This window comes from Coenobita brevimanus, chromosome 7 (assembly GCF_032717465.1).
Source record: "Coenobita brevimanus isolate Jiangsu-jjx chromosome 7, ASM3271746v2, whole genome shotgun sequence".
Taxonomy (NCBI): Eukaryota; Metazoa; Arthropoda; class Malacostraca; order Decapoda; family Coenobitidae; genus Coenobita; species Coenobita brevimanus.
In genome coordinates this window covers 7,087,387-7,112,378 of record NC_136960.1, presented here as the reverse complement: position 1 = coordinate 7,112,378, position 24,992 = coordinate 7,087,387, and the positions used below count along the sequence as shown (strand labels likewise).

Genomic DNA, 24,992 nt, shown 5'->3' with positions numbered 1-24,992 from the left:
GGAATCAGACGTTAAACTGTACAAACAATTTTTTTTTTAATACGACAGCAGAAATCTATACATATAAAAAAATGCCAATAGATAAAACACAGACAGATAGATAGATAGATGAAAATATACAAGTTTTTAAAAATATGAATGTGAGAAAGCAAAAATAAAAGAATGACATGCGAGAAGCGAATCAGTCTTTCTGGTACAAGATAGATAAACCACTGGATGAAAGGCCAATAGGTAGATAGACAGATAGATAGATAGATAGATAGAAGTTCGGGAATGTTAGAACGTAGGAAAGTAACATGCAAGACTTGGATCACTCTTTCAGGTACATAGGGTAACATATTTCCGTATCTCATTTTTTTTTCTTTTTTTTTCTCTTTTCGTTTTTTCTGATGCGGTGTAGCGTGCGTGGCAGATTGATGGTGCTGGTTAAAAGGTGTGTGTGTGTTGGCTCGGTGAGAGGTGCATTGTGTGTGTGTGTGTGTGTGTGTGTGTGTGTGTGTGTGTGTGTGAGGGAGAGAGGGAGAGGGAGCCTACCATTCAGATTTATGACCCTGTCTGCGAGGTGTTTGCGTAAGATAGGCTGCGATATATAAACACTAATATTGCAAAGCGAAGGACTCCGCGTATATATATAGCTCCACCTTAAATAGAGATGCTTAATTGGCATTGCTGTTTGGAGGAGTGTTTGTTGCGTGGAGGTGTGTGCCTTAAGGAGATGTTTGGGAGAGAGAGAGTGGTGTGTGTTTTTTGTGGGGTAAGGGTATGTAGGTGTTCTGTAGTGGGTGTGGGTGTGGGTGTGGGTAGCGTTTGTGTGTGTGTGTGTGTGTGTGTGTGGTGTGTGTGTGTGTGTATCTGTGTGTGGTGTGTGTGTGTGTGTGTGTGTGTGTGTGTGTGTGTGTGTGTGTGTGTGTGTGTGTGTGTGTGTGTGTGTGAGGTGGGTTATGTCGTGTGTTTTGGGGGGGAGGGATAATGTGTGTGTGTGTGTGGTGGTCCGGGTTATACGTGCAAAAACTACCCCAAAACACCCCCCCCCTCTTTCTTGGTCTTACCCTGCCCCGCCTTTTCCTTGTAATCGTCTCCTTCCCGTTGTAATCTCTTATCGCTATCTCATCCATCTCACTCATTCTCGCAAAGATCTCGCAATTTTGAGACAGATAATTGTAATTTCCTATCACGGACACAAATACCTTCCAGTCAGACGTGTAGCCCTTTTACTGAGATTACGTCCTCACCCATTCTCGGTACCTTCTCTTTTCTTTTCATTTTCTTTAGACACCCTCTATGGCTAACATCTTAATCAAGGCTGTTCCTAATCCCTAATTTGATAGTCTTTCTTAGCTTAACACCTTGAATCCGAGGACCTAATTCTTGGGTCGATTCTGTCACCTAATTATTTTGTTAACATTTGCAGAAGCCATTCGTAGGGACTTGGTAAGAAATAGTCACCGTTAATTCTTTCGCGGTCTGATTTCTCTCCCAAAGATGAGTGAAATTATCTGAAAGTATCTATCTGTCTGTCCATTGCCAGACGCCTTAATCCTGTAAGGGGTGGCCACAAACAAATCGCCTTCATGTCGCCCTGTCCCCCGTGGAACGGAGATGGTTAATAAAATGACCTGGTGTTCTTAAGATTAAAGTGAAATCATGTTCAAGGTTGAAATAGGTAAAATAGCGTGGTAGACAAGTGGGTCGGCCTTTTGGGAGCCTAGCAAGGTGGGGGGAGCTTAGCGGGGAGGGAGGGAGTCCAGTGGGGAGGGAGGGAGTCTAGCGAGAGGGGAGTAGGGTCGTAAAATAAGGTAATTGTGTATGGTTCAGTGGAGCGGCTCACCTGTAGTGGTATATGGCCGATGGAAAAAAGAAAATGTACAAAAAATAAATAATTAAAAAGTGGTAATATCTATTGAAAACTACTGCCCTCTGTGGTTGCGTCTTGGTTGATGCTGGTTAGGAGAGTAGAGCCGTGTGTGTGTGTGTGTGTGTGTGTGTGTGTGTGTGTGTGTGTGTGTGTGTGTGTGTGTGTGTGTGTGTGTGTGTGTTCATAATTCCTAAATATATGTGAAAAAAATTAAGGAAAGTGAAAAGCATGTGAATATCCTTAGGGTGTGACTGACTGACCTGGCCGTTCCTACGGATGTGTCCGTATTTAAGAACAGGAGAGAGAGAGAGAGAGAGAGAGAGAGAGAGAGAGGGAGGGAGGGAGGGAGGAGGGGCGGGAATAAAGCCATAACTCAACTGAGGATTAAGAAGTTTAGTACGCAAAGTAAATCACTAAATAGAAAGCGTTACGAAATCTCCAGAGCCTCTCAGAATATGACCTTTAGTGGGAGTCGTAACTAGTGAGGATAAAGCCATTAGTCAGCGGATGGCCCACACCTCCGCCCTGATGTGTGTCGTAACTTCCACGTAACTTCCTTGTAACTTTCTTGTCCCTGATTTTACGTCCTGGCTGATGAGTCGCCCTCTCGCCTTACCTCCTTCACCCCTAAGACCTCTTGTTTTTAAATGGGGGAACATCTCAGGAACCCACCTACCTAGTTACCTACCTGCTTACCTACTTACCCACCTACTTACTTGCCTACCCACCTACCTACTCACGTACCTGCCTGCTGTACTCACCTACCGACCTACCTACCTCTCACTAACTATTTTCGGACGGACAGGGTGGCATGGGGGTGATTTGTTTGTGGCTACCCTTTTCGGGATTAAGGCGTGTGGCTGAATATGGATAGAGAAGTTTTGCGTGTTCCTAAAAAAACAAAAAAACAAAAAAGCAAAAAGGAAGAGGACAAAGGGAAGCAAACACAACAGAGGCATGATGATGATGATGATGATGATGATGATGATGATATAGGAGAAAGCACGACGGTAGTAGGGGCGAGTTTGTCTGTGTGTGTGTGTGTGTGTGTGTGTGTACGAGAGAGAGAGAGAGAGAGAGAGAGAGAGAGAGAGAGAGAGAGAGAGAGGGAGACCTGCATAATAAGGATTAACCCTTTCACTACGAGAGCTCGCTAAAGAATATCGCCTTTTCCTTTGCAATGCAGGACTTGCGGAAGTGCCTGGACAGTATGATGTGGGCGGCAGATGTGGTGAGAGCGGCGCCTGTGTGTGTGTGTGTGTGTGTGTGTGTGTGGTGGGCGAGAGGTGTGGTGATTGCGGCGCCTGTGTGTGTGTGTGTGTGTGTGTGTGTGTGTGTGTGTGTGTGTGTGTGTGTGTGTGTGTGTGTGTGTGTGTGTGTGTGTGTGTGTGTGTGTTGCGGTTCCCAAGGGCGAGTATCCCCCTTCCTTTCGCTCATGACTTGTCTCTGTTACCTCTCTAGGACTGAGGCTCACAAACGTACAATTAATTATCTGTAGTAACTTAATACATCTTTTTCCAACAGGACTGCAAATGGTTGTGTAGAATCTCCTTATAGCCTTTGTTCTTCGTTAATCTTCCTGGGAAAAGTACAGTTACCAGAGGAAATTGAGGGAACTTATCGTAATATTGTGAATTTCGTTACAGGACTCTCTAGTTCCTTTATTTTTTTTATATTTTTTTATTAGTATTGAAGCCGTGGAGAGTGTGTGGCTTTGTGGAGTCTTGTGCAGGTATATAAGGAAGTCTGGTCAAGGGAAATGCTTGAAATTGTTAGTAAGTGTTGCATAAATGATCCAAATACTGACCATATGCTGTGTAGTCCTTTCCTGGCCACCACCATCACCACCACCCCAGCAGTTCCAGCCTCACTACCGTACTTCATCCCACCCACCCCTCCTCTCCACCCCCTTCCTCCCTACCCTCCCTCCTACCCACTCCCCTTCAGCCTACCCACCATTACCCCTCCCACGCCAATCCACCCCCCCCCCACATCTCCCCTCCATCGCACCCATGCATCCCCTTCCCACGTCATCCACGCGTTATCTCCACCTCCCTCACCCTGCTTCACCACCTACCTTCCCATCATCCTACCTCCTCACTACCCTACCTCACCACCATCCTACCTCACCACCACCCTGCCTCACGACCACCCTGCCTCACGACCACCTTACCTCACCACCACCCTACCTCACCATCACCCTACCTCACTGCCCTACCTCACCACGTACCAGATCACCCTTCGTCACCATCCTGCCTCACCTTGCCCTGCCTAACCACCTCACCACGCTTTACCTCGCCAGGCTACCCACTTAACTACCTGCCTGATCACCCTACCTCACCCTACCCCTCCTAGTACCCAGTAATTGGAGAGATAGAGATAAGAGTGAGTTAGTGTGCATCACCATCCTACCTCTCTCTCTCTCTCTCTCTCTCACTCTCCACCCCACCGTGTTTCCAGGCAGAGAGAGAGAGAGAGAGAGAGAGATAAGAGTGAGTTAGTAGCCCCGGCCAGTGGGATGCTACAACGCCCCTTTAACTCCTCATCTATGACTTTATTTTACCCTATCTGATCCGGCCAGCGTCAGGGCAGCTTAATATATATATAAATCCAGGTACGCGCTGTAATTTAGGTGTGTGTGTGTGTGTGTGTGTGTGTGTGTGTGTGTGTGTGTGTGTGTGTTTCAGGTACCCGCTGTAATTTAGGTGTGTGTGTGTGTGTGTGTGTGTGTGTGTGTGGGTGGGTGTGGGTGTGGGTGTTTCAGGTACCCGCTGTAATTTAGATGTGTGTGTGTGTGTGTGTTTCAGGTACCCGCTGTAATTTAGATGTGTGTGTGTGTGTGTTTCAGGTACCCGCTGTAATTTAGATGTGTGTGTGTGTGTGTGTGTGTGTGTGTGTGTGTGTGTGTGTGTGTGTTTCAGGTACCCGCTGTAATTTAGGTGTGTGTGTGTGTGTGTGTGTGTGTGTGTGTGTGTGTGTGTTTCAGGTACCCGCTGTAATTTAGGTGTGTGTGTGTGTGTGTGTGTGTGTGTGTGTGTGTGTGTGTGTGTGTGTGTGTGTGTGTGTGTGTGTGTGTGGCTTTGATTAGTAGGAATCTGTATATTTATTTCCCCTTTTTTCACGGCGCTCAGAAGGTAATATTGCACCTGTTAATTAGACCCCTTCGACCAGAGGAAATCAGATTCTCTCTTAATTATAACTCCTTCTAGACGATTTCATTCAACTTAGGAGAGTCTTGGAGCTAGAAGGGTTAGACAGATTTCCCCATAGTTCTTCCTATCTCCAGACGATTTTATTCAGCTGAGGGGGAGAATTTTCAAGGCAAGATGTCAAATATTCTCTTACGTATTGGAGTCTGGGTGATTTTATTTTGCTCTGCCTCACTTCTGCCTGCCATGCCATTGTGCCTTACCATACCTGACCGTCCTTCATCATCATGGCTCACCACTACACTCATCTGCCCTCTGCCTTACCACCTCTGCCTCACCACCCCTCTCACATCACTCACGCCTCACTCCCACTCACACCACCACCACCACCACCACAGTACCACACAGACCATTTTTTCACCAGATCAACCTGACTGTCCTCTGCCTTGCCACTCCACCGCACTACTGTACCTCACCACGCTACTACACTACCCTACATCACCACACCCTACCACATCACCCTACCACACCATCCTACCACACACTCACCTTCCCCGCCCAACCACACTGCATCACACCGCCCTATCTCACCAGCCTTCCTTATCACCCTACCACCCTTCCCTTCACCCCCTTTCCTGCCCTGTCACCCACCCCTGCCCATCCGTCTTTGCCTCCGTGTGGGTATCTAGTGTCTGTCTGTGCGCCTGTCTCATTCCTCTTGGTCAGCCCTCTCCCGTCTCCTTGGTCCGTATTTATAGACGATCTTAGCCTCTTTCACGATATTCAAAGCCAGATATTACCAGGAATCAGTTCACATGTCATATTTCTTTCTTTAACTCACTAATTTCCATGGCGATTTTTTGTATTTTATTCCAACTGCCTTGAGATGATTTTATTCAGCTTCGCAAGGAGTTAAGGCTGTATTAAACCCCCCTCTTTTCGAAAATAATCTCTCACGAAGAAATAAAATCGTTCCAAAGTAGTAAGAGTAAAATATCATACTCCATCAAAGTGAAGGGAATGATATTCAGTCTTGTTTCGATTTGATTTGTTTGGAATCAGTATGAATGAATGGAGAATTGTAAAAATGTAAATCAGTTAATTTTATTTGGATTTATTTTGTTTTGTCGCATTTTTCGCTTTAATATTGAAGGTAATTTGGTTTTGAATTATTTGGTATGAGTGAGGCTTAAAGTATAGACAAGCAGTTTCATACACTACATCGGTTCAAGAGAGTTGATAAATGCTAGCCCCATGTGGATGAAGATATAAGTATACACAAACAATCTTATACACACAACTGCGGCTCAGGAAGATTTATAAATACTTCCCCTGTATGATAAAGGCATAAGCAAACGAACTTACACATAACTTCATCTCAAGGAAGTTCATGAATACTGTCCCTACCCTCCAGACGCGGCTCAGACCCGGGCACAAGCACCCTACAGGTAATGGAAGCAGGGGCGAAGGACAGGTGAAGAACAGGAGCGTGGCGAAGGGCTACACACCTGTTTGTAAAGCTCTTGGTCAACATTCGGTATTGCAGAGTTTGTTCTCGTTATATATTTACTCTTTTCGTAATCGGTCCGTATTAAGCCTACCTATTCCCGCCATTTTTCTGTGTGTGAAGTGGTGGCCGAATCGGTAGAGGGGTGGCCTGCACTCCTAATGGACCCAAATTCGAATCCTGGCTGGGTCAGAGAACTGTTTACCCGGTAAGGATAGAATCTTATTAAAGCAGACTTTAATGATCTACCAGAAGACCCGATGACATCTTTGAACCCCCCCAAAAAAAAAAAAAAAAAAAAAAACTAATACACCAGTCTTGTATGAGGCAGCCCTAGCATGTGCTCAGTGTGGACGGTGGTGTTAGCGCCGAAGTGTTGGCATGTGGGGGTGTATAGTATGTAAGAGGACTGCTGGGCTTTGGGAACGGGTGGTAAAGTCTATGCCCAGAGTCACACACACACACACACACACACACACACACACACACACACACACATTTCGTCGACTGCGTTCCATTTTTTCGCCTTTCTCACCATTTTTTCAATCTTTTTTTGACATATCTCTTTCTCACACGTTATTGATAAAACTGTTACCTTTCCTCTTTGAAACTCCTGTTGTATATTTTCCTATTCTTTTTTTTATTATGCCATTTTTTTATTAGTTTATTTTTATTTTTATTTTTTTTTTAAGGGGGGCGACGTTCATTTCCATTTTTCCCGTCTGGTCTCGTGTTTCCTTTCGTGACCCAGAGAGAGAGAGAGAGAGAGAGAGAGAGAGAGGGAGAGGGAGGGGGATCTGCACATACAGCTCCATTAAACGGGGTGGAGTGTAGTGTTTGTATTTTTATCAACTCCCATACCCACGCTAACTCTTTCTCATCACGACACTGTTGCCTCTCTCTCTCTCTCTCTCTCTCTCTCTCTCTCTCTCTGAACACTTTGCTGCATTCCTTCCCTATTACGGTGGACACACAGCACTCGTCTACCTACACAATCTCACCTGGTATGTTCAGTCCTTCATTATACTCTACGAAGTACTAGTCAACTTTAGAACAACTTTCCCCTTTGATTTTCCCTCTGCTTACCCATGGCGTCTCTGAAACGTAATGTGTCCACGTATCTCGTACTGAAATGAGCTTGATTTTTTTTTAACGAGACAGATCTTGCTACCTGTCAGCCTTTGATTCCTTCTTCTGTGGTTGAAAAAGTACTAGAGGGAATAAGAACAGCCCCTCCCTTCCTTTGATGCTGCCCGGCCATCTACACACGTCAGCACCCGTCTGCGAAAACAATGAAACGCGTGTGGCCGTGTTTTTGAGGGTGTCAGGGGGTGTTGATCTTAGACTCTTAATTGGCATCGTATTGGCTTCGTAGCACCTGTGTTTAAGCGATTTGCCATGCTCATTACATCTTCCTGTTCCCTTGATATGCAGAATAAATCGCTGAGGAAGAGGTGTTGCGAGGTCCCCAAAAACAGTCACGTAAAATTCGATCCTTAGACTCATTGCCTTGTTCTTTGTATCACTGACATACAAGAGGATTATTAAGGTGTGTTGTGCAAAATAAATCGCTAAGGAAGAGGTGCCACGAAGGAAAGGATGATAAAAGGTGTGTTGATAAGTCGCTAAGGAAGAGGTACCACGATCCCTTAGCGCGGCACTGGGCATGACTGGGTGGCACTATAATCATTATCTGGGGGAGGCGGGGGAAACACCTCACGTTGGCACCCCCTCGCATTCTTCCTTGACACTCGATTCTTTCCTTGCAGTTTCCTTGTTTACTCAGGAGACGCGGCAATAAGGGAAAAACACACTGGCCGGGGGAAAAAAACAAGGGGTTGAATGCTCTTGGACGTCTTAATTCAGGGTGTTGGTGCAGTTTCCTGATCCCTTCTAGTCCACGAGATAAGGGGGTTTGAGGCTCGAGTTCTTGCAGTTATAGTGGCGTCGCTTTACCGGAGTACCTAAACCCGGAAGGATTTTAAAATGAGGCAGATTTATTTTGAACTTAAGTATTTCCCGGTGCTGAAAATAATGTAGATTGCAGCAGCACCTCTTATTTGAATGTAACAAGAGAGAAAGAAAGAAACCATATTTACTGAAGTTGCTGCTGAGAGAGTAATAATAACACAGTCAACTTTAAACTTGCCATGTGTGTGTGTGTGTGTGTGTGTGTGTGTGTGTGTTTTGGTGAATTTAATACCTTCATTCATAGGACAGTTTTAATTTTCTTCCACCGAACGTTTGACTGTTTGCTCGAGCTTGGAATTACCTCTCCCCCTGCCAGTGTTGGAGTTACTGAAATCATATGTAACTCGTAGCATTTGAAAGTACGTTTTTTTAAATTTATATTTTAATGTTAGATGCCTTTTTTGTTGTTGTTGCTACATTGTTAGGTATTTATGTGCATATATGTTTAGGTTTTATCCTTGGTTTGTTTGTTTGTTTTTTTTTTGTGTACGGTGACAGTGACCTATGTTGTGACGCAGCCTCGAACTTTTGACTATAATTAATCAGTCAGTCACTTATTCAGTCTTTGAAGTCTCGCCAGTGTTGAATAAAACCGTCAGGAAGGAACAAAAATATGGTGCAAAGAAAAGAAAAAATCCGTCATCGTAGGGAGGGATAAAAATAAAGGGAGATGAGGGATGGCAATGGGAGCAAGAACTACAAACACTGAGGGGGAGTGAGAATGAACGGGGTCATTTTACCGCAGAGCAAGACAATTAAACACAGGTATTATTCCAAGCGATGTGTTTAGTCTGGCCGGGCACGGGTAGAGCACCTTGCTAATTATACAGCACAAACCACCTGTCACTGAGTGTTGAGGACTAAGCACCCATTATTATTATTCTCAATCCCATTATGTACTGTTGGAGAGGGGCGCCTTCACGTGGTGGCACCGACATGAGTGGTAGGTCCCCTAGTTTTCTCCCAATCCCCCCTCCCCTAAAAAGGAAGTTGATGGACTGTGGGAAAATGACAACTTCAGTCTGCAGTCTACTGGGTTTTTATTTCAGATGATCCATGGGTCACAACAACAAATATATACAACAGCTCCAGTGACTTAATTTATATTTTAGCCTTCCTACCGACAGACGACTTTCTTCTTTCTTTCATTCTTCCTTCCTTTCTTCCTTCCTTTCTTTCTTTCTTCCTTCCTTCCTTCCTTCCATCCTTCCTTCCTTCCTTTCTTTCTTTTTTTCTTCTTTTGTGGCAGAGGTCGTGGAATACATAGCTAGGAGTTCTCATTGTGCGGTATGAATTACAGGGAAGGATAAATGCTTGACGTATAAGGGTGTGGGGTGAAGTGTGGGAGGTGAGAGGCACATTCCTTATTTGGGCCGGTGAGGGTGAGCCTCGGCTCGTCTCACACCCTAGCGTCGTTGTAGCGTTAGTAGGTTAGGTTGAGTCAGGTTAGGTTAGGTTAGGTGAGATTAGGTTGAGTTGGGTTAGGTGAGATTAGGTTGAGTTGGGTTAGGTTTGGGTAGGTTAGAAGAGATTAGGATTAAGTTAGGTTCGGTTTGGGTAGGTTAGAATAGGTTAGGTTTGGCTCGGTTCCCTTTGGTTTGGTAAGAATTGATTACGTTGAGTTAGATATGTTTTGGTTTGATTTGCATACGTTAAAAAGCTCTCATTTCGAAGGGGCTTATTCATTCAGCACTTTGTGTGTGTGTGTGTGTGTGTGTGTGTGTGTGTGTGTGTGTGTGTGTGTGTGTGTGTGTGTGTGTGTGTTATACCGCTAGCGATCTTATCTTTGGGCACACCTCTGAAACTGATGAATTAAAGATAAACTCCATCAGATCTCTAGGAGGACGATTTCATTCAGCTGTGTAGAGACTTAAGTAGCTGAAGGGGTTAAAACGAGACGTATAAATGGTAAATACGAGGAGCGTGTGGGAAAGCCGTGGGAGGCATTGGCGTCGAGGCAGCCTGGGCCATAAAGAGGTTACAAAGGTTTCCCTCCATTGTCACCCCAGCACAATGGCCCTGGTGCCCAACCCTCCCTTATATCACCCGCGATGCACAATAAAACGCTCTATATTTTTCTTTTTTCATTCGTCTGTCTCTGGGCATAGGTTTAATAGCCCGTTTCCTGAGGCCCGGTAGTCCTACCTACCATACACCTCCACATGTCACCACTTCTGCGCTAAGACCCACCCTCCAAGCTGGATACATGCTAGGGCTGTCTTATACATGACTGGGGTATTGGTACTGGTGTGGGTGGATTTACGACATGTCGGCTGGTCTTATAATAGGTCAGTAGAATGTGCTCTAACGAAACTCAGATCCTTAAACTATTCCTTGCCACAGCCAGGACTCGAACCCACGGCCAGTTGGACAGCAGAAAACGTATTATTTCCGGAAGGACAAGGCAATGAGGCTGCACAATCAGGAGGAATACTATCGTGATTTATTAGTTATCTTGATTTACGAGGCAGATATTATGGGAGATTTAGGATTTACAAACACACGACCAGTTCTTGAAAGCGAGATTTATTTTTAACAGGAGTGACGTGGAAAGGAGTATGTAGATATTCCCATAAAACAGAAATAATAATATTTGCGAGAGGACAGTTGTCATAGAATAAATTGAGAATATCTGCAAGAGTCCCTTTGGAGCTTTAAGGCTCCCGTACAGCCATGGGCTGTATTTATAAACTTTTTTTTTAGTATAAGTTGTGTATAAGATTCCTTGTTTTTACTTTCGTCTTCACTCATACAACTGCCAAGCACTGCACATCCAAGCCAGAGTGAAGAGTAAGATAAACGACACGACATAACAGAATGATTCCTGATACCAGTGGAAGTACCCATTAAGTGTCATCTTACTGGAGGGTGACGGAGATGGAACAGCCTCTCTGCTAATTACACTATCAGGTCTCGTAATAGCCCCTTCAGCCCTGCCGTTAAATCCTACCATTACCAACGCCACAATAGGAACCTCACACACACACCCCGACCATAACCCAGCCTAACAGAACAATACACCCACCGCCACCACCACCATCACACCCCACCCTCTCTCAAGCCTCCCAGCTCTTTTAGTCTTATTTGTAGAGTTGCAGATTCACTGATATGCCTGACTCGCTCCCGGGGCTTGACACGCTAACTTCAGGTGATTCTTGAGCCACTTTTCAGTAAAGAATGCTGTATCAACTTGGGTTTAATATCCAGCCTTTATGGAGTTATAGTTAATGGGGGAATATGGTCTCTCTCATAATTAACCCATTAAGCCATCAAAAACAACTCCTTAATGGTTGGGAACTGGGCCTCAGTTGATATATATATTTTTTCCTGTATACGGCACTAACTACATAAATCTCTAGAAAATTGCTAAGAAATATGGTAACACTGGTGGATTATTGCTAAGTCTTGGTAAAGCTTCTCAGGATGTTTTAACCCAATGGAAACGAGTCTCAATCTAGCTAACAAAATCGCATATACTAGCCTCTGAGCTTATCCTACAGCGACACGCCTCTTTTCACTGGCCCTTTACTTCCCTTTTATATGCCCTTAAGGTAGGACGCCCCTTTACTACTCTCAAGGCGGCTACTAATTAACAGGTGGATGCAAAAACCCTACACACATAAACACGGCGCTATCGAGTTTCTGTAGCGACAAAAATAGTTTAAATGAACCCGCACGAGACAAAGGAACTTCCCCGGCGTTTCCAATTAACGAGCTACTGTGAGTTTTTTAAAGACTTTCACATTATAAACACTTCAGTACGGTAATTAATTCCTAGAGTGAAAAAAGTGATCTTGAAAAAGTTTGGAAAATTAATGGAATATTTAAATTATTGTTATTTTCTTTATGTAAGCTTATCTCTTTCTTTGCTTCGTACAGTGACTCTCATTTCTTTTTCATATTAAAGATAGGTAGAGTTATTTTTAATCACCTCCCCCCTTGCACACACAGCACCCGCCCTGTTGTGAAGTTATATCCTTGCACATATGTTGTAACTCCGAAGGGAAACATACCCACCTCCGTCTTATTATAACTTGCCATATACTAATCCATTTTCGTGTTAATCCTACTCACTCTGTATAGCTATATTATTAAATTTAATTATTTGTCTTTCTTTCTAACGCCACTGAAAACGGAAACCAGCCAAAAATAGTTTCAGGCACAAAACTCTGAGAAATATAAAACATTACTCACAACTACGATATATGAGTACGTGTATGTGTGGGTTTGACATGTAGTGTGCGTACCTGCCTTATATATTACCTGGGGTCGGGAAGTGGACAGTTAGGCGTGACAAGATGGCTCCTCCGTCTTCCACAGTCGCCGTTGAGCACCAGGATAGGAGACTTCGTTGCATTTCTTCCTTAGCGATTTATTTTTGCATGTTACACATTTGTATTGCTTTGTATACCGTTTTTATTGTTTTATGAGGTCTCGGACAAAATAAATCGCTGAGCAGGAGGTGTTAGGATTTTTCATAGTCTTAATATCAAGGTAGTTTGCATCGGCAGTATAGAGGAGGATTTTAAGGGGTGTTAGGTAGAATAAATATCCAAGGAAAAAGTGTTACGAAATCATCTGGTCAGCGAGAAAACGTCCCATTGTCCCACCACACACCACGGGATTGGAGGCGGAGAAGAGGGATGGCGAGAGGGAAGGATGGGATGGAGGGAGGGACGGGAGGAGGAAGGAAAGGATGGAAGGACAAAAGAATAGGGAAGGAAATGGAGAGAGAGCGGGAGGGACGGAGGAAGAGGGGTGGGAGGAGAAAAGGGAGATGTGGATGAAGAAGGGACCTAGAGGAGAGAGAGAGAGAGAGAGAGAGAGTCGAACTAAAGGGGTAAAACTTAAGGTACATGATAAATACGAGGGGTAATGCTCACGATCTTCACAGTCGGAAGTCAGGTTTTACAGCGTCTGTAAATCATTCTAACACTTTTGGTTTGACCGTATGTGCCCCGCTGCTACCCTTGACCATTCCCCTTCACCCTCACCTTCACCCTCTCCCTCTCCCTCTCTCACCCTCACCCTCTCCCTCTTTCGTACTCTCACCTTCTCCCTCTTTCTCTCCCTCGTTCTCATTCTTTTCGTCTCCCTCTCCCTCTTTCTCACCCCTTCCGTCTCCCTCTCCCTCACTCTTTCCCTCGCCCTCGTCCTCGCCCTCGCCCTCTTCTCCCTCTCCCTCGCTGCTTGGGGTCGAAGGGTGTGAACATTACGAGACACGAGGGTAATTGGTAACTTATCTGCCTGGGTGATCAGTCAGTGTTATAATAGAGGAACCCAGGCGAGACGCAGGCAGGTGGTACAGGTGTGAATAGTACCCTAGTTAGTCCCTGGCCAGACACCTGCAGGGAGGCCATATAATGTTGTCTACAGGCATATAAGTGCTAGGGAGACGCCTTCACGTGGTGGCACCTATAGAACTGGGGGGTGTACCTGCCCCGTTATAAAAAAAACACCCCTCAACTCCCTCTGTATCCCCCGAAAGGACGATGGTGGACTGAAGGAGAAGAGACGCTTTAGCTTGTAGAAAAGGGTGTTATTTATTTTACAAGATCATCATTGCCAGTATAGACGAACTTCAGAACCTCATTCAGAATATGAAGATTGAACTTTGTCTGTCTTGCAGTTGAAATTACATTGAGAGAAACACCACTTTATTTCTTTAACTTTACTTGGCCCAGATTTTCGTCCTTTGGCAGCTTATTTCATGTAGCACAACGGCAGGAAAAACAAATTGCCGAGTGCATTCCATATCACTTCATCGTCACTAGCAACATGAACTGGTGTTAAAGTATTATTAAAACTAGCACTGAAGATGACGAGATAACAGTTTTAGGTCAAGTTGAAGTGACAAGAGTGTAGCCCCCAACTCCTCCTCCTCCTCCTCCTCATCATCATCATCATCATCATCATCGTTGTCGTCATCACCATCCTCTTCTTCTTCTTCTTCTTCTTCTTCTTCTCCTCCTCCTCATCATCATCATCATCATCATCATCATCATCATCATCATCATCTTCTTCTTCTCCTTCTTCTTCTTACTCCTCCTCCTCCTCCTCCTCCTCCTCCTCCTCCTCTGTCAGGCACTTGGCTCCTCACCAGCTCGGGAAGTTACCTAATTCATGCAGGAACACAGGAAAAGAAAACTTAGGTGGAATGTGATGGAACTCTGAATATTACCTTAAGCATGATAAGGCTCTCTCTCTCTCTCTCTCTCTCTCTCTCTCTCTCTCTCTCTCTCTCTCTCTCTCTCTCAATAAAATCGTCTTGAAACAGCCTGAATGAAGAAAAAAGTCACCGTATTGAAGGGGTTAAGTTCTGACAAGCGAAGTATGAGAGAGAGAGAGAGAGAGAGAGAGAGAGTAATGTTGTCTTGGTCTTCCCTACCTCCACAAAGAGTAATATAGAGTTGATATTATTGACTCAACATTTCTTTCAAGTCTGCCGTCGAAGGGTAATATATAAAGCAAGGGAGTTACAAAGAAGCATGGCAGAGACGAAGGTGGGGAGTGAATAAGTAATACGCTCTCTCTCTCTCTCTCTCTCTCTCTCTCTCTCTCTCTCTCTCTCTCACACACACACACACACACACACACACACACACACACACACACACACACACACACACACACGAATGGAACGGGTGTCTTACTGGTACTGGAGTGTGTGAGGGAGAATGCACTGGAGAAAGCAGAGGAAAAATATGTAGTAGCATCGTAAAGGAAGAATGAATAACTTTGAATGGCCTGACAGAGTGGATAGCTTTGTGAAAAAAATAATTACAGAAAAAGATAGAATGAATAGCTTACTGGAAGGCTATGAGGGAGGATTGAGGAGGGAGGGGCTTGAGAAAAGAGAAAACTTGGAAAAAGATAGGAATGAGGGACAGAAAAAGATGTGGAAAGAGAGAAAAAAGTGAGTTGAACAGCGTAGAGAGAATGTATGGCTTACTGGCAGCGGAGACTGGGAGGTGGGACGTGATGGGGAGGCGTTGGAGAAATATGGAATAGATGGAGGGCGTGACGTAAATGGGAAGGAGGGGAGGCGAGAGGAAGGGGATGGAGAGCCGTATGGGAAGGGGCTGGAGTGGGAGGTGGAGGGGGACTGAGAGGATGTGGGAGGGGGGAGGGGAGCGGAGAGAGGATATGGAGGGGGCGCGGAGAGTGAGAGGAGGGGAAGAGAAGAGTAGAAGGGAATGGAGAGCAGTATGGAAGGGGGAGTGGAGACACTAAGGGAGGGTGTTAGGGAGATTGAAGAGTGTGGGGTAGGAGGGAGTGGAGAGCAGTGTGGGAAGGGATGAAGGGGAGTGGAGAAGGTAGGGAGGGGGAGTGTAGAGTGAGGGAGGGGGTGGGTGGGACTGAGAGGGTAGGGGATGGGGAGCGGAGGGAGTGGGGGAAGAGGGGAGAGGAACTTTAAAGGGTTGAGGAAGGGGGAGCGGAGAGAATGAGGGAGGGGAGGAGGGGGAGTTAAGAGAGTGAGGGAGAAGGAGTGGAGAGAGTGGGGTACGGGGAGCGGAGAGAGTGAGGAAGGGGGTGAGAGGACCAGTGAGGGGGAGTGGGGGGAGTGAGAGAGGGGGAAAGGGACTGGAGAGAGTGAGAGAGGGAGTGAGGGGCCCCGGTTGACGTGTTAAAGGTCGGTTGCTCTGCGTTTCCCCTTCAGGAACACAAGTCACGTAGTAATTCCTGCTAAACAATGATGGTTGTTAGACTGCTTTTGGGGGAAGTGATGGAGGGCGCGAGGAAACTTAACGGAGAGGGAAATTGGGCGAGGCGAAGGGAAAGGTGAAGGAGGAAACAAAAACAGCACGAAAAGCGAGGAAGTAAAATTACTTGTACAAGGTGATGGTCAGAGGAACAGAGGAACACAAGATTTTTTAATGTATGGAGGAAAGAATTGAAGATAGTCTGTAAAACTTGACCCGTCCTAAGAAACTTGAACGGAAAGAAAATCAAAATGAGGATCCGTTCATTTCGAAATGTTTTTACTCAGTACGTTTCAAAGTACCTGTAGTAATAGCAGTTGCGTCTCCTGGCTCATCTGAATGTGACCCAAGGTTGAAATTTCCCTTCTGCAGTCCACCATCCTTCTTTGGAGGGTAAGGAAGGAACTGAGGGAAGTTTGTCTGACCAGGCAGCGGAACCACCCGGCGTCGTTCTCCAGCACCGGGGCTAAAAGACTGCATGAAAGAGGTAGAATCTATCTATCTATATACCTAGGCTGCTTTCCCCAAGGAAAGAGAGGTAGAAGGAAAGACAAATTGTTAAGTTCCAGAGTTGACCAGTTGCATACACGAAAGACAGAGTACCGATCAGCACTTGGGTTAGAATGGTGAACAGAATATGGGTGAGGGAGTGAGTAGGTAAATGGGTACCGCGTGCCTGCCGTAATGGTGAAGGAATGGTGGTTGGATCCTAGAGAATGCTAAGGAGTTTATCTCTCTAGTAAAACACCAGCAGGGGCCTATGTCGGTCTCCTTCCATTAAATGTTCTGGACTACGATAGCCTTACCTCGGGCCCCTACACGTTAAAGGGAGTTTATTGGGTTGGATCCTTACATACTGGTCTACACATATCAAACAGAAGGTGGAGCAAGGTACAGTAAGACAGTCTGACCATAAGGACGCAGTATTAGCACATTCAAATAAATATCCTTCTTAAACTGAATCTGATCATTCTCTCTTATAGCTTTATACTTCCTTGGGCTGAATACCGGTAGTGGTGGCCTGAGAGAGAGAGAGAGAGAGAGAGGAGGGGGTGGAGGAAGGGGGAGGAGGGAGGGAAGGAAAAACTTGGGTGCTTTGATATTGTGTGTTTTGAAGGGCAGTTCCTGCTGCTAATGAAGGGATTTTGCCTGAAGCAGCAGGATTCCAGTAGAATAAATGGTGTGTGTGTGTGTGTGTGTGTGTGTGTGTGTGTGTGTGTGTGTGTGTGTGTGTGTGTGTGTGTGTGTGTGTGTGTGTGTGTGTGTGTGTGTGTGTGTGTTTGCGCGTGCGCCTGCGCGCGTTCTTTCACGCATTTGTGCGTGGGTATGCGTATTTTATACATATATGTTGATGTAGCAATGTGTGCTTTCGTATATCTATCTAACTATCTATCTGTGCAAGTACAGTGTACTCGCTGGATGTATATATGTGTTTTCCTGCACATATTCCCATCTAGATGTGTAGGTTCATCGTTGTATTCTCGTGCACATACAAGTATATATGTGTATGTTTTCATACCCATGTGCGTTTATGAGCGCACTTTTGAGAGCGTGTGCATGTATCTAGGTATCTATAGTGTGTAGGTACGTGTACAGTACTTTGTGTGCGCGTGTTTATGTGTATGTTGTGTGTGGTTGCGTATGTAAGGGAGGTTAGTGAGCGTGTAGGGCCTGGCCAACATAACACGTCCTCACCTTCCCACCGGGCCAGGCTGCTTCAGTACTCTCAGGCGGGGGATTAAACCTTCACCTTTCATGTCCGACCCAGAAATTATCGTGATTAAACTGTTTTTGTGATGAGGGAAAATGAATTAAAAATATTTCATCCGTGGTGATTAAAGCAAACAGTGTGTGTGTGTGTGTGTGTGTGTGTGTGTGTGTGTGTGTGTGTGTGTGTGTGTGTGTGTGTGTGTGTGTGTGCTGCAGAGTGGGTAGATACTGGTGTTTGCTCTACCTCTTGCAACTGTGGTCTTATAAAACAGGTCCTGCGCAGCGTAAATACACTCACCATTTTTTCTCGTCATTCTTTTTTTTTTTTTTGGCGATGATGTAAACTTATCTCCATTAACCCTTGTATATTGAAACATCTGCTTCAGCCTTATTTCCTGACTTTATAATTTTTTTTTCTGGCTACTGAGAGAATTTCATTGAGAGTTGTGGAACCTCTGATTACCCAAGAGTTAACCTTTGGCATTCTTTGGAAGCATGAATTTTTATTTCTTTAAAGTTTCCACAAGAGGATATTGTTCAGAAAAGGGAGATTATAGTGGTCAGAGGGTATATCGATTAACCTTTGACCTGCTAGAGATTCCCGTCCGTATATGCAGAATGGCAAGTTGCAATATTCAGTCAGGTCATTTTGCATTTGTCAACCGTTGTGGCTGCAGTTACTTAAGCTCACTGTCGCCCCAGTTGCAGTGCGTTGGGGCGTAGGAAGCCGAAAAGAAACACTATTCGCCATTGTGATATTTTAGACTATAAGGCAGTTTGTAACGCCTCCATTTCAAAAGCTCTCATCGAAGCTCAGTAACACTCTTTGAAAGTAGCAGGAGGCGGTGGCTGAATCGGTAGAGAGGTGGCCTGCAGTCCTAATGGACCCAGGATCGAATCCCGGCTGGGGCAGGGAACAGTTTAAGGATTTGAATTTCCTAAATAGCAGACTTTCCTGATCTACCAGATGACCCGCCGACATGTCGTAAAAGTACCCCCGCTAATATCAGTACAGTACAACAGTCCTGTATGAGACAGCCCTGGCATGTAGTCAATATGGACGGTGGGTGTTAGCGCCGAAGTGGTGACATGTGGAGGTGTAGGAGGACTACTGGGCCTTGGGATAGGTGACTGCCCCCAAGAAATAGGCCCTGAAGCCTTTGCCCAGAGTCGGAGACGTAAAAAAAAAAAAAAAGTACGTAATAGGAGGGCAGTGGTTCAGGCAGTAATTGTTGTAGCCCTGGGTTCATGTGAATGTGACCCCAGTGGACTGCAGGTTGACGTTGCCTCTCACCTGCACTCCGCAAGCATCCTTTCGTGGGACAGGGAAGTAGTTGAGGAACGTTTGTATATCTAGGCAGTGGAGCCGCCCCGTTGGTGCCACCACATGAAGGCGTCCCTCTCCAGCACTAATGGTTAGGAGATGCACTAAGCAGAGGGTCATTTATCACTGGCTGGCTCAAGGGTCAGAAAGGCGAGGTAGGCACTGGAGCCGCCCGGTTATATTGGTGCCACCCCATGAAGGCGTCCCTCTCCATCGCCAGTGGTCAAGGCAAGAGATCCACTTAGCAGAGGGTCATTTATCACTGGCTGGCTCAGAGGTCAGAGGTGGGTGTGTCAGCGAGCACAAAGGCGAGGTAAATACTGGCCATGTTGACAGACGAGGACCTGGAGCTGTATTTTTGAACTTTCTTGAGCTTATTGGGTGTGTTGACGGCAGGATAGGAGGCTTCGTAGCACCTCTGCCTGAGCGATTTATTTTACATATTGCACCTTAAGGCACATGTGAACGTGAACCCGGTAAACTGCAGGCCAAAGTGGTCCTCTTCCTCCTGCAGCTGACCATCCTCCTTTTGGGTGACGTGAAGGTGAAGGATACAGTGGAGATGTTTGAGGGAATTGATGGACATGGGCAGTGGAGATGTATGAGGGAATTGAGGGATATGCGTATAACTGGGCAGCTCCACCACCTTGTTATATCGGTCCACCATGTGAAGGCGTCTCTTTCCAGCATTAAATTAACTAAGATTCTTGATAAATATAGGCCGTGGTATTTACGATCTCTGCTGAGTGCTGAGGCAAGAGGGTAATCAGCGTGAAGAACTTACATATTGATCCAACCACTGCCGGCGAGAGAGAGAGAGAGAGAGAGAGAGAGAGCCGAGTTTGGCAGGGGGAGTGGGTGGGGATTTTTGTTGCTGAGTGAGAGGGTGTTGGAGAGAGTATGGGCGATGGGAACTGTGCGCCCTGGAATAAAAAAAAAAAAAGAGAGACTGGAAAGCGTTGGTGCTGGAAAGTGTTGGTGGTGGAAACTGTGGATGTTGGAAAGTGTCAGCTCTGGAAAGTATTGGTGCTGGAAAGATTGTTGGTGGTGGATTGGTGCTGGAAACTGTGGGTGTTGGAAAATGTTGGCTCTGGAAAGTATTGGTGTTGGAAAGATTGTTGGTGCTGGAAACCGTTGGTGCTGGAAAGTGTTGGTGCTGGAAAGTGCTGGTGCTGGAAAGTGTTGGTGCTGGAAAGTGTTGGTGCTGGAAAGAAGGTTGGTGCTGGAGAGTGTTGGTGCTGGAAAATGTTGGTGCGATGGAGAATAGTTCCTTCCATTCCAGCGTCACTTACTATACATCGATGCACATATACACAGCACTCCTTTGCCACCCTCCGTACCCACACTGCTGTATATTCCGTATCGGTGTGCTTGAAGTTCACTGCTGGACCTGACGAAGTAGTAGCTATATATTTCACTGTCATGGCCCTGATTTTTGTCCACTGCTGGGGTTTACCATTCCCTAGGATGGCTATGGACGGTTCAGGATGAGGTTTGAAGTGACAGCAGTGTATGTGAGTTGTTGTGGCGACTGTGTTTATGTAAATGAAATCGGTATATGTCGCCAGTAAGGATCGATAGGGTGCAGAATTATGCTATGATTTGAAAGTTGTCTGAATTTACCCTTCCTCATTTTGACCTGAGAAGATCCAGGAAGGTACTCTGATGAAAGCAGTGCATATGAGAGCTGGTGTTGTTGCCTGTGTGTGTAAACTGAAGTGTGTATATATCACTAGTATGAACCAATAGTATACACTGCAAAGTTATGGTATTATTTGAAAGAACACTATAGCGAACACGTCCCTCTTGATGTTCTTCACGGCAGGCTTCGAGCGCAGGGTCAGGGCGCCGCGGATCTGGAGACTGACTCAGGTGTATTTATAACATAATTGGTGCTATTTTTCTCTTTTTCAATTTTCCCCTCATACCGTCCAGCCTCGCCACACGCCAAGTAGTAAAGCTGCCCTGCACATCATCCCAACTCTTGCCACCATAATAATTCAAAATAATTTTCCTCCTCTCATTATCAGCAGGTCAGCTCTGGAACTGTCTTTCTCAGTTTGTATTTTCCTCTGCTTATGACCGCCAGTCTTTCAAACGCAATGTGTCCAGGCATCTCGAAATGAACTGATCTTGAACTTGACTCTCATATTGTTTTTCTTGGATAGAGCAACTTTGCAGGCTTCTAGCTGTTGCCTCTTTCTTCTTTGCATGGAATAAAGGCTTCCAAATTGCAACAATGTGGGCAAAACTATGAATAAAATCTTGTGGTGGAAATGAATAAAATGAAAATGTGTTGTCTTACTGAAGGGGTTGGACACAAAACCAGCAGGCGTCCAGAGTACAACAATTTGGTTTTCTCTCTCCCTTGTTGCGTAGACTAGTTAATCATCTGTTATACATGCAAATTACTATACCCTGTCCATTTTACCTTGACCTAAAATTGCCGTCTCTCCATCTTGAATGCCGAGATGAATATGGTGATAATCACGAAGAAGTGCTGTGGAAGGGATGTAGAGCCGTATTTTCGTATCCTATGACTAAGCTGTAACAAGTGATTAGATTCTAGATTGTGGTGCTAGACACAAAGAAGTGCTATGGGAGGGAAACAGAGCCGTAGTATTGTTATTCTGCCGTTGAAGTGGAACAAGAGATATACGCTAGAATTTGCTACTATGACTGTTTTGCTCTAACCTGGCCTACAAATCTCTCCTTCTCTCTCTCTCTCTCTCTCTCTCTCTCTCTCTCTCTCTCTCTCTCTCTCTCTCTCTCTCTCTCCTGAGACGTAAGAAGAGATTAGCACTGAAATATGATGCCAGTCTACGTCAATGTTAGGTACAAAAAAATTACAGCAGGACATCAGGGTGTTATATGCAGAATAAATCGCTTAGGAAGAAGTGCTACGAAATCTCCAGTACCAGCGAGAATACGGATTACAGAAATGACGTACTGGGACTGAAAGGGCTAAGGTAGGCAAGGTGGTGTTCTCTGCCCCACGCTGCCTTACCCACGTTTATCTGATGCTATAAGGTAAACGCAAATTGCCACCCCCTGGACGTGCACTCGTGGCTCTAACAGTAGCAATTTGTGACCATCTCCTGCCCCTGGTGTGATTTACGGTGATTGTTGGCTAATTTCCTGTTATTTATTTAACCACGTCACTCCGGGTGCTGGGGAGGGACGCCTTCACGTGGTGGCACCGATATAACTGGGCGATGGGGATGCCTGGTGAATGACTTACCTAATTAGATATATGTTTATGCACTTTGCTCGTATGATGTGGTACGGGAGGCGCCTTCACGTGGTGGCACCGATATTACTGAGTGGTGGAGATGCCTGGTTATACAAACGTCCCTCTTCTGCCAGCTTATCACCCGAAAGTAGAATGGTGGACTGTGGGATTAGGACAGCATAAGCCAGCATGCCACAGAAATTGATCGGAAATAGCTAGAATTATTGTTGTTGTTGTTGCAAAGCCAGGCTCATCTGTGAACTTACTGGACCTCCGGAAACAGGCCACTTCAACCGGTCGCTGCCAGGGATCTTTTGTTGAGGCTGTGTTGAAGAATTACCTGCGTTGTAATGATATAGTGCGTAAGAAAAGGAAGACATATAAAAAGAACTGGGAGGGTTAATTGTGCAGTACTCGTATGGTAGGCTTGCCCAACAAAGTCCTTATGCCAGACTAGAAAATGCACCTTCACTCTTCTCTCTCTCTCTCCTTCAGCTAAGTAGGAGCAGGTGATGGAGAGGAGGGAGGAGGAGAAAAAGGGAGGAGGAGGAGGAGGAAAATGTGTGGGAGGGGAATGAGGGAGGGAGAGGAAGGAGAGGGAGGTAATGGAGGGAGATGGGGAGGGAAAAGGAGAGGAGAGAGGTAATGAAGAGGGAGGAAAAGAGAGAAGGTGGGGGAGGAGAGAAGGGAGATTGTGAAGAAAGAGAGAAGGGGGTGGGGAGGGGGGAGGGATATGATGGAGAGAGCTGGAGGATTAAGAGAAAATTGGGATGATGGATGATATTGTGGCAGGAGGGGAGAGAGAGAGAGAGAGAGAGAGAGAGAGAGAGAGAGAGAGAGAGAGAGAGAGTATTAAAGCCAGGCATCTCGAAATGAATGGATCTTGAATTTGGCTCTCTCGTATTTTGTTTTTCTCTTGGAAGGAACAGTTTTGCTGGCTCTTTGCCTTTGGTTCCTTCTTCCTCACATAAAAAAAAAAAAGCCAGGATCAGCCGTGTGTGTGTGTGTGTGTGTGTGTGTGTGTGTGTGTGTGTGTGTGTGTGTGGTTAAGCGCCCACGCACCCCCAGGCATCTTAATTACCTACGAGTGACGGTAATGTTGGCATAAAAAACAGGAGCCGAGACAAAGGCACAGGTGTTTAATATGCCATAGAGCGTGTCTTTTGTCCCTCTCACGTCTAGTCCATATGGTGGGCCCGGGAACCCCACTACGGGGCTGTTATCCCGCTCGTTTTATGGTTTCCTGCATCGTTTTCAGCTCTACCCTTCCGTCCTTGAGTATTAATTATTTCGCTACATCCAGATACCTTCATTTAGCCTGGGAGAGACTTTTTCATTGGGAGATGTTATGATAAATCTGTCAATTCATCCCGAGTTTGTTTGTTTTTTTATTCTGGAAATGTCCTCCGGCTGATGGGTTAATTAAAAATGAATATACCAGTTCGGATGATAAAAACGTCCTTGTAATGCAGAAACTGATGATTATTATTTTGCTGTCTAACATACAAGGTTGTTCATATATATGTTTACCTTCATTTGTTTACCTATCTTTGCACGCAGTAACCTACATCTCTTTACCTGTGTACCGTTACCTGTGGAGCATTTAATAACTTACCTCCAATTACCTGTGGGGAATTTAATAGCCAGCGTCTCTTTACCTGTGGAGCATTTAGTAACCAGCGTCTCTTTACCTGTGGGGCATTTAAAAACCAATGTCTCTTTACCTGTGGAACATTTAATAACCAGCGTCTCTTTACCTGTGAAGCATTTAATAACCAATGTCTCTTTACCTGTGGAGCATTTAATAACCAGTGTCTCTTTACCTGTGGGGCATTTAATAACCAATTTTCTTTACCTGTGGGGCATTTAATAACCAATGTCTTTCCCTGTGGAACATATAATAACCAGTGTCTCTTTACCTGTGGAGCATTTAATAACCAATGTCTCTTTACCTGGGTTGCATTTAATAACCAGTGTCTCTTTACTTGTGGGGCATTTAAAAACCAATGTCTCTTTACCTGTGGGGCATTTAATAACCAATGTCTCTTTACCTGTGGGGCATTTAAAAACCAATGTCTCTTTACCTGTGGGGCATTTAAAAACCAATGTCTCTTTACCTGTGGAGCATTTAATAACCAGTGTCTCTTTACCTGTGGGGCATTTAATAACCAATGTCTCTTTACCTGTGGAGCATTTAATAACCAATGTCTCTTTACCTGTGGGGCATTTAATAACCAGTGTCTCTTTACCCACCTTTACATGTGATAAATTAAACGTACTCACCTGGATATCATTTGAAAGCTTACCTTCCTTCTCCTACAGGCCAGTATCGGGCACCAGTGATCACAGAACATCCGGCGGACCTCCTGGTGGCCAAAAATGAACCAGCCACCCTCAATTGTCACGCCGTGGGAAGGCCAGAGCCGGAAATCGTGTGGTATAAGGATGGACAGAAATTTGTGTAAGTTTATTTCAGTATCTGCACGTCTCTCTCTCTCTCTCTCTCTCTCTCTCTCTCTCTCACACACACACACACACACA

At 45.3% G+C, this 24,992-nt stretch overlaps 1 protein-coding gene across 1 annotated transcript in view; it reads left to right on the top strand.

The window, feature by feature from the left end:
• LOC145404753 (protein sax-3-like) overlaps positions 1-24,992 on the top strand; it is a 99,129-nt gene that overhangs the window by 43,265 nt on the left and 30,872 nt on the right. Inside the window, 2 exon segments of the mRNA XM_080276300.1 lie at positions 19,707-19,818; positions 24,774-24,912. Coding sequence (XP_080132426.1) covers positions 19,707-19,818; positions 24,774-24,912 — 251 coding nt within the window.